Here is a 10199-nt window from a genome sequence, read left to right as displayed (position 1 = left end):
CTAACACATTGTAAACAATGATGACATTATACCAACTATAATACTAAAAATCTATTCCCCATTCATTCGAAAGATTATTTTTTGAAGCAAGGTTAACATTGAATGTTCCCAAACTTCAATAACTGTACTTTACTTTCTTTACAATATCTAACAATATATTAGAATACTATAAAAAAATATTGTATGCACAAGAAACTGTTTATAGCGAAATAGCAAAAGAATTAATCACATATTATAACTAAAACGAGATTGTTAAGTAGATTATATTATACTGCATATGCGTTAGTGTTTCAGCTGGTAAATATAGTTTTTATATCTGAAGATAAATAAGATTTAATTCTATAAAATTGCATAATGAATTATACATATATCTATTACTATTCGTATTTCCCCTTAGTTGTATGTTGTCAATAGCATCAATCACGAACATATAAATAAATATAGAAGAAACCGTTCGGAAAAGGAAAGGGAAAAATGAACATGGAAGACAAGAAAGTTTTCTTCATGTTTAGCGTATGCGTGATACGCTTTGAATGTCTCAGATAAAGATAAAGATACTCTGCTCATTTCTATTTGTTCCGCAGAACGAGAAATTTGTTGTCTTTCATATTGGTTTTTACGATTCAATTTTTGGGCAGTTTTCCCTAGCGAGTGTCGGTCCCTGTTTGATATAACCAGACCGTAATTTATACAGATATGTAATATAGATATATATTTGTAAAACTGAAATCAGATGAAATAAATGTTGCCTGAGGTTTTAAACGTTTAATAAAAACAATATTTCATTTGGAAAAAATGTAAGATATGTAAAATTACACATTGATCATTTTGCTGGTCTTGTATCATAAAACGTGTGGCCCGAAGAGCACGTGTCCGGTAGGGATACGTCACTTGTGTTAGGAATCGTTTTATAACCTATCACAGTAAAGGAACGTCCCAGTATAGCAGCCGAAGAATGCCGTGAAAGTTTTTGCACAAAGTACAATTGATCTACAATTGATATTTTCCGCAATACTTATCTGGTGTTCGGACAGGGTGTCCCATACTCATGATATTTATGACAGTGGAATGGCGTTAGTAAATCAATTACAAAAATTTTCGAGATCAATTCTCGGTATTGCATCAAATTATTCAAAATATACAAGCAACACAACGTTGCCCTTTTTGCAGGCAACAAGAGGAATATCGACCACGCAACCACTTTCAGAAAAACAAGAGTAAGTGATACAAATTTTCTTGTGCTTTCCTTCTTTTTTTAATAGAATTTCAGTACTTACCTTCCAATATAAAATTGGTGTCAAAATAATAATGCTAATAATAATGTCTAAGAAATTTTTCTCTTTGTAGGAGTATAACTTCTAGAAAAATAACATAGTATTAATAGAATAGTATTAATAAGAACAACATTGACAGTGAACAACTAAAAATATAACACTGTTATAAATATATGATATACGAATTTTATTTATGTATTATTAAGACAAGTATATCTTATTTTTAAATTATTTCTATTATCATAAGTGATACATATAATTAAGGTATAATTAAGAGAAGATTAATTGAAGAAACACAAAAAATAAAGAAAATAATTATATTGAGATAATTTTTATCTTTCATAAATATTATTTTCAGAGTAAATATAACGTTTGTTAAAGCAAGTGGAGAGAGAATCAAAGCAAAAGGGAAAGTTGGAGATACTATATTAGACATAGTAGTAAATAATGAAATTGATTTAGATGGATGTGGTATGTTTTAAAGAAGCATAATTTACTTAATTTAAAATAAATAATTTTGAGGTAGAAAATATTTGAAAATTTTCATTTTTATTAAGTTTAACATTCTTATTATTTTTAACTTTTGATACTTTATTATATAAGTATGTTGTAATCTTAAAATATAATTGATATAGGTGCTTGTGAAGGAACATTAACTTGTAGTACGTGCCGTTTAATATTTTCGAAAGAAGTTTATGACGCACTTCCTGACAAACCAACAGATGAAGAATTAGACATGTTGGATTTAGCATATGAATTAACAGATACGTTATAATCAGTAATATTAATAATCAGTATCAAATTATTCACATTATTAATTCTATTACCTTTTAATATTTTATAAAGTGAATTTTTCTATTTAAATTTATGTAAAAACAGGTTAGTATTGGGTATTTCGAAATCTGCATCTCAATGTAGAATTTCAAATCGCTATCTCTGAATACTACGAAACTGAAATTATAATAAATGTTCATAGTTTTTTATTTATGACCCTATAATCATTACAAATCTATGTTGGAATTAGCATATTTACAATGTTGATTTTCAAATGGATAAATAGAAATCTTATTGTGTATTAGTATTAATTTGTATAGCAATAAATATATTTATTGACATATTCAGTTATATAATATTTAATTTCAGGTCACGGCTAGGCTGTCAAATAGTAATGTCTAAGGAACTAGATGGAATTGAGGTAAGAGTTCCATCAACAATTAATGATGCAAGAGCATAACTGAAATTATCTATAGGTTTTTGAAAATTTGTATACAATGTTATACATCTCTTGTTAAAAAACCCTTGTTATAATTATTAAAATATTGGTATTAAAAAAATATAATAAAGAATCTTGTGTTTAAATGTGAAGCTTATATATATATACATATGTTATAGTATAATTGCAATTTTGATATTTGTACATTGCCATTGTAAAAAGCCTATCCAATTATGAAGAAAATATATCTTTTATTTTTAATATACAGGGTGTCAATTTTAAAACGTTTATCTAAATTATTTTCGTTACTATTAAAGATAAGAAGAAATTACTAAGGAAGACTTAAATGGTTTTAAGATGTGTACTTGGTTATGATAAAAAAGACTCTTGTGGAATAAATTTTGCAACTTCTGAAAGATTAGATAAAAGCTTAGAACCTAAAAAATAATTTGAAATTAATTTCGTTTAGATATACTGTTTGATTTCTTAGCTATGGGCAAGTTTAAAAGATCATCAAACTCATGGTCAACAAAACAACAGAAATGTACATGCAATGCTTTTTCGTTTCACAACAAGTTATCTGACACTATCATCATTTTCGTGGCACATGCAACATTATCGATTCAGTATAGTAATGTTTTGGATTAAAACAAATGTCTCGACATTGGAGCAAAATATTTCAACCTTTAAGGACTAAAATTAAAACTTATGAGTTTGTTTATAATTTTAATAGATTTTATTAATATTGTGTTTACTGGTTTATTAATTACAAGAAAGTTTGTAAAAGACTGAAGTTTTACGTAAAAAGTACAAATATTCTTTCAACAAAATTAGTCAAATCACATCATTATTTATACATATTGTATATAAATAAAATATGCGGATATATTACTTTACCCTAGAATTAAAATTCAATAATATTGAAGAATCTTATTTATTCAGATTTTGTACATTAGCGCTTCTAACCTCGGATAATAGAACAACAAATTAAATATTTTTAAACAAAAAAACTTTGTTCCTTTGTTTGATTTCCCTTGCTCGCGTTTCTTAACTACTTAGATATAAAATACTTACGTTTTCGAAAATTCATACTTCACAAGCTACTAAACGCTTTATCTGTTCAGAATAATTTATTGTTTTCTTAACTAGGTACATACCAAATACATCTATTAAGTTGGTATTTCTCATAATTACCAGTACAGAAAGCTAAAACACTTTTGTACTATGCTTGTTATACATGGATCTAACAAATAATTTAACTTGTGTATTGTCGTTTGTATATTTTGTTACGTGTAAAATATTCTATTTCTACACTACTTACAAGTTCGATAAAGTGTACATTACACATCGTGAAATTTACATATTTTCACTTGGTTACCCTGCCCAATTCGAATATAATTCAGAACGTATGTGCTATATTTATATATTCTGCATTTGTTTTGTATATTATGTACACTGATCTGATCTTTGTAAACGCGAGTTTTACGATATTAATGAGAAATTTGCCAATTTAATGGAAGTTGTTAATTTTTTCTGGCACGTTTCACGTTAGCAGACATGTTTCTTAAGTTACAGTCGAAAAGTGTTTTTATGTAAAAGAATAGGAATGATCAAGTTATTTTAAGATGAGAAGATATTTCACGTCTTCTATTTAAATATAGCGTTAAATTTTAATTCCGTCAATTCGTATATACTCATACATCGAATTTCCTTTTCTCATGTCATTTCTTTTCTTTCATTTCACATTTAATTACAAAGATAAAGTGTAAGTACGTTCCTCATAAAATTAATATCAAATGTCGCAAAATATACAAAAGTAAACTAAGAAGAGGGGTACATATTATTACACAAACTGTCGTTCATATTGCATATGTACATATGCAGTATAAAAACAATACTTTTTAGTTTTTAATCTCTTGTTTAAATAATCCTAATATCTAAATTTGTATCGGTCATTGATTCGATATAACTGCGTTTATTGGAAGTAATTAAGCTATAGCCTGCGCACAAGAGAAGAAGGAACAAACACGTATAGTATACACGCTTAAATAACAAAATTAAGTCAGTTTACGTTCAATGTGAACTTGATCAAAGTTCCAGTCTCGAATTATAGAGTTTCTTACTATCAGTTTACAAAATTCGATATTACGATTATGTACCGTATTTGAAAAACATAAAATGCTTTGTTCAATTTTAAATAAAACTAATATTTACCAAAGCGAATACGAAAAAAATGTTATCATCAAACTCAATTTTCAATTATCAAACTTAATCCAGCACAAATACAAATGTTATTCGTGCTTTTTTACTTTTACTACTTTTCAACTCTCTATAGTTCGAGATTTGAGTTCCGCTAACTTTCTTTCTACTGCGCATGCGCAACAGGAAAACTTGAATTACACGTAATAGTCAAAAATTCGAAAATCTTATCCTTTCGTGGCAGCGAAAGTAACCTAGGACTAGAGGTTCCATAACATTAATAATAATAAGGCAATAATATTAATATTAATAATAATGTAATCGAGTACTACTAACAATATTAATAATAATAATAATAGTAGGGTAATGGCAAGATACACGCGGGTATAAATTAATCATTCCTTTCGTAATATTTACGACGTCTTCGGGATATTCTTTAGAAATTACTTTATTTCTGGTCAATATTCATTAACGAGCAACTTTTCTCTCTGTTTCTTATCACGATTTTTTTCACTTCATCACAATTGTACCGTTAGAAATTATTCAAAACATTGTTAAAATGTCCATGAAATATATGCAATTGCCGTATTGAATAAGCGAGTAATGAAGTTGCTGTTTCACTGAATAAAAGTGAAATCTCCAATGCGTGTGCTCAAGTATATAAGTTAAAAAAAGATTGGTACATCAATGCCTATTATTCTTAATCAATATTCATCATTTAACAATTAGGACCGAATTTTTACAAACCAACTCTAAACCACGACCCAATTTACAAATAAAAAGATCGATGTGTAAATTAACTATCAACTATTAATCTCCAATCCTATGTGAAGATATAATGTTCGGACCAAATTTCTAAACTAACGTGGACAATTCATGCGGACTATTGGTGGTTGCTGCGCTACTTAGATCCAATGTGGCAGCCGGAAGACCAGAACTGACGCTGCCGGTTGCTTCCCGTGGCAAATGCTGCGATCTATTTAGCTTATTTCCAGGACTCGGTGGCGATCTATCTGCTGGTGTATCCGGTGGCGTAACCACGTTTCTGTGTCAGCTCACGTTCAGATGATTGTGCGTCGCCGCGATCGGAGCTGGCGATGAGAGCAACAAGGGCGGTGGAGACATTGACACGTGTCGATGATGATGATGGTGATGATAGTGTTGGTACTGTGCAGCTCGGCCGTGCGTTGCGTGGCTGGTATTTAGTTGGTTCGTCACGGGCCCGACTTTCGTTGGGCAGCCAGCATGGTGGATGGTTAACGGGCCACGTAGTTGTTGTTGCTGTTGTAGCTGGTGCTGGTTCTGGTGCTGTTGCAGCTGCTGCTGACGCTGCAGCTGTACCGCCGCTTCGCACTGTTCGCGCGCTAACGCCTTCACGGCATTCGTCTTCTCCTACGAAATAAGAATGATAGGTTAGGTTGTAGTCAGGGGCCATAACAAATTAAAAAAGTTATAATATAAGAATTTACATTTTAGTTGAAATGATTCTAGTTACGAATAAGTATTAAAGATGATTCAAATCTTTTTCGTTACCGATAACCATGGTGAAAACTCTTTTGGATTACTTTCAGCCATTGTCAATCTTATTGTCAATACTACATGCTTGAAGTAGAAGGAGGGGTACAGAGAAAAAGACTTTTTCTCAGCAAATATAATTGTAAATTCGACCAATTGCGGGGAGACGTAATCGCGAGGAGAGACGTCAACGGGGGTCGTAAATCCCCGTTACGATTATAACAATCGACACCACGAATTGATCGATCCCCTGATTTCCGTTGAGATAATAAGGGGTGATTGAGTTTGTATAACACTGTGATTCACAGAATTATAAAGTATATATTTCCAATACTTAGATTACACTGACGTAGAGAAATAAATAGTTAACAACTTGTCGCACGAAGATGCGATAGATATGTACGCTAGAGCAGGGCTCTTATAATGGAAATTAATGTATCAATGGACTTAGCACTATGATATGTTTAGGAGAGAAGATGTATGTTCGACAGACAACACCGAGAACCGACAAAAGATTTGCGTGAAGTATGCGACTCTCGCGCTATGTGTAGACTGCCGCGTTAGGCGTTAGTTGGTAGACTGTCTGTCGCTCTTTTTTTTAATACGGAAGAAAAGTTCGGTGTGGGTATGCCCCTGTGCCTAAAGAACGCGGATTCGTTGGTCCCACTTTCGTTAGGAAAAGTGAGGGTAACGAACCGCGGTGTCGATTGGTCATGACCTGCACTAGTGCTCGAAGGGATGAGTAGGGAGTCTCCTACCATCGTGGTGCGTAGATGACTGTGTGCGTGAGAAAAACCTAGCTTGTTTTATTACAGGGCTATTCGGATTTTCCTAATGGGTGCATACCCGCTTTCTCCGTGTTTTAAGTGCGACTAATAAACCCAAGGACACCTCTAAAACCGACTGTGTTTCGAGAATATTTTTAAGCTTTAGAAATTCTTCAAGACAAACGGATTGAAGACATATGGTGAAACAATGCAGGGAAGTGAAAGTTATGGTGGGTCCTTAGGTTTATTGAGGGTCGAAGTGACGTTACGCAGGCGGTTGTTGTCCGGTCGCGCGGGCTGGCGTGCAGATGTTTTAGGCGGCGTAACAATAATCGTTACTCAATTATTTTGTTCAACAGTTTTACAAATCTCCCAAAAATAAACGAGAATACGAAAATACACTGAATATCGTGTGTATGGTTATTTATAAAATCCCCTTGAAATAGTTGCGATCGCGGATCACATAAACAAACGAACCTGTTATTCTACAGAGTATCTTTTTCGGTGAAATTATGCAAACGTAAATGTAACTTCGGTAGAACTCCTCGAGAACTTGTAAGCTTATATCACTCTGACCCAACCAGTCCACTCTAAAGTGTATAATTTATAAAGGGGGATTATATTAATACGCGGAGGATGTGGTAGGTGGTAAGTTTTGCATATGAATGTTCGTTGATACAACGAATGGTTAAATGGAGGTTTTCATGAATGTGATAAGGACTAGATCGAATGTTTTAACACTTATAACTAGAATGCGTATTTTTATACAAGTTTGTAGTTTTACGAACATAATCAAAGAAATAAAATTTTAATCGAGATTTGTTTTCTTATATACGTATATTTTAGCGCATTTTATGCATTTTGCGCCATTTGCGTACTTTTCAATTTCGCACGAATAAAATAAAGATCAGCAATATAATTATAACGCTTCTTAAAAATGTGAAAAATCCTGGTTTCCTAAAAGCTTGCAATTGATTTCAGAAAAATTTTTATGAACTCTACCAGATAAATTATGGTAACTCTGAAAAACAAAATTTCACGATAAAATGATTTCCGCGTAAAATACACATAAAAGATGATTTAGACGTGTTTGAACGTGTTCGTTTTCTTTTTTAATAGCGATGTGTTCTTACCCTCTGCCACACGAAGACGTTATGGACCATTGCGCATCCACAAAACACGATGCCAAGGCCTATGAAAATCGACGTAACGATTGCCGGTGTGACACCAATTACCTCTCAGAGAAAAGACATCGACTCCCGACTGTCGGACGCCAACGCCGCGACGCATCTTAGTCCCCATCAGAGATAAGGCCCCAACACCGACTTTCGGACTCCTTGGAATCCACACCAAACCCCCCAACATCCCCAAGCCAGGGTGTATATAAGCCGAGACTTCATCCAGCCCGGGGAGTTCTCGTTCTAGTTGCTGTTCTTGTACAACACCCCTTTCTCTGTTCAACGTTATTCTACTGTAAGTGCCAAAGTCATAATAAAGTTCGATAAAAGAGAATTAATAGTTGGGCTACGACTCAGCTTTCTTTTCTCTCGCAACCCAAGTATCCATTTTACGTGACACCGGCGTCGAATGAAACTGGATGAATGTATACAATATCATACCTGAAAGCATTGTTAGAGGATCATTATAACACGTATGCCATAACAAGCGGGACAAAGAATCAGCGCAAATACATATTCTCAATACATATAATTCTCGAAGCGTAAACTATATACATATGCTTTTCATTGAAATTTTCAATACTAGTCGCAAATTATTTTTCAATTAATTTATTATTTAAGTCTTTATATATCAATTCTCGACGAATAAATTACTTAAATTATAGAGAATCTATCTTCAGGCAATAGAGAATTCAATATTTTTGGTCGTTAAGTAATTTACAAATTTCTAAAACGATTACGTTCGAAGTTTTGGACAGTATTTGAAGTTTCTAACATGACATTAAAAAAAATAAATAAATTTTATGATATAATTAAAAAAACGTTGTGGTCTATCATAATTTCTATTCCGTCAAATTTATTAAAACGCAGTTTTCTTCTGAACAGAGTCAAAATGTCCGTCTTGAATCGAGTTCAACAGCTTAACGATCGATCGAGCGAATGATAGCTGTGTAAACTAGCATGATACAACGTAAACTTTAGATTAGATCTCGATCCATCCACCAGCCGTATTCATGCATGACATGAATATGCTGTTTCAGCTCTTTATAAATTAATCTGTTAAAACTTCCCTAAAAGACGATCATTTTTATTTTTCTAAGAAAAATAATGACTATTCGGCGTTAAAATTAACTTTATTTCCATTGGATTTCTAAACTGATTTCATACACTCAGAGATAGTTCACAGTATCTTTTAGATTCATGCCTGAATTCAAGAAAAATTAAACGTATAACTTATGTACTAGTATCTTTCAAAAGGTTAAAGTCGACAGAATTGAAGGAATTGGTTCTTACCAGTTAGAAAGACGGGAATGCTAATGAAAAACCCTCCGACAGCACATATCCGGCTGATGGATGATTTTTGCAGGTACTTGTTACTCCTGAAACAGACAAAATTTGAAGTGAAAGTCAGTTTCACGATTCTATGATAATTGAGCGAAATAGAAATGTTAAGGAAATTCGAGGATTTGGGAATACAAATTATTGACTATATTTCCCACACAACAGTTATACATCTATATTACTCTCCGAAGAACGTCTTGCACGCACGCTGGTCGCCAACCGACTATCCTAGATTCTTCTAACATCTGGCAACAGTCTTTTGTCTCCACTAAGTCCTTGACGTCCTCTAACCCTTACACACACACTCTCATGTACAGTGTAAATGTATCACTTCCCTAACAATAAAGGAACCAGTTTTTTGTTTAACAGCCAAGAATCTTTCAAAATTCTACTGTAATTGATACTTCAAATATATTTAGTCAGACAAAGGATAATCATAATCGCAACGTTAATCTTAACTTTAATTCAAGGATCAAACAGTATCATTATACATATAAAAGTAAACATAAAGTCTATCCACATTATTGTTATTATTATTATTATTATTATTATTATTATATGTTATTCTATAATTGATTTTTATTTCTTTATTATCAATATTATTCTATTTTCTATAATGATTCAATTATAGATCTTATTTTTTGTCAGTCATATTTCACTGAAAAGATCACTTTGAAAATAATCTAATAGTAAAAAATGAAAAATAATCTTT

General features: G+C 32.2%; 2 protein-coding genes across 4 annotated transcripts; one reads left to right on the top strand and one right to left on the bottom strand.

Moving 5' to 3' along the window:
* Nucleotides 1-833: 833 nt before the first annotated feature.
* Nucleotides 834-2752, top strand: LOC117237302 (adrenodoxin-like protein 2, mitochondrial). Its single transcript, XM_033501102.1, has 4 exons — nt 834-1217; nt 1633-1745; nt 1910-2042; nt 2418-2752. Exons 1-4 carry the CDS (start codon nt 1069-1071, stop codon nt 2506-2508), a joined length of 486 nt encoding a protein of 161 aa, XP_033356993.1. The 5' UTR covers nt 834-1068; the 3' UTR covers nt 2509-2752.
* A 2922-nt stretch (nt 2753-5674) lies between these two features.
* Nucleotides 5675-8495, bottom strand: LOC117237300 (protein odd-skipped-like). 3 transcript variants are annotated; one of them, XR_004493986.1, is made up of 2 exons: nt 6156-6356; nt 5675-6078 (listed from the first exon to the last, which is right to left on the bottom strand). XR_004493986.1 is itself a non-coding variant. In XM_033501101.1 (2 exons), exons 1-2 carry the CDS (start codon nt 8129-8131, stop codon nt 5737-5739), a joined length of 372 nt encoding a protein of 123 aa, XP_033356992.1. In that variant the 5' UTR covers nt 8132-8495; the 3' UTR covers nt 5675-5736. The 3 variants fall into 3 exon arrangements, 2 of the variants coding, with proteins under 2 accessions (XP_033356992.1, XP_033356991.1); XM_033501101.1 differs by lacking the exon at nt 6156-6356 and adding an exon at nt 8102-8495; XM_033501100.1 differs by having other exon boundaries at nt 6220-6356.
* Between the last annotated feature and the right edge of the window lie 1704 nt (nt 8496-10199).

This window comes from Bombus vosnesenskii, unplaced genomic scaffold (assembly GCF_011952255.1).
Source record: "Bombus vosnesenskii isolate JDL3184/JDL3185 unplaced genomic scaffold, Bvos_JDL3184-5_v1.1 scf7180000013369, whole genome shotgun sequence".
NCBI classification, from domain to species: Eukaryota; Metazoa; Arthropoda; class Insecta; order Hymenoptera; family Apidae; genus Bombus; species Bombus vosnesenskii.
The sequence above is the reverse complement of the archived record's forward strand: the minus strand, read 5'-3'. Positions and strand labels throughout refer to the sequence as shown.

Excerpts from the sequence above, each read along its gene's own strand:
- LOC117237302 (XM_033501102.1), top strand. The coding sequence starts at position 1,069 with ATGGCGTTAGTAAATCAATTACAAAAATTTTCGAGATCAATTCTCGGT. Across the intron at positions 1,746-1,909 it reads AATTGATTTAGATGGATGTG|GTGCTTGTGAAGGAACATTA; the intron begins GTATGTTTTAAA and ends TAATTGATATAG. Across the intron at positions 2,043-2,417 it reads GCATATGAATTAACAGATAC|GTCACGGCTAGGCTGTCAAA; the intron begins GTTATAATCAGT and ends ATTTAATTTCAG.
- LOC117237300 (XM_033501100.1), bottom strand. The coding sequence starts at position 6,261 with ATGGCTGAAAGTAATCCAAAAGAGTTTTCACCATGGTTATCG. Across the intron at positions 6,079-6,219 it reads AGTTTTCACCATGGTTATCG|GAGAAGACGAATGCCGTGAA; the intron begins GTAACGAAAAAG and ends CTTATTTCGTAG.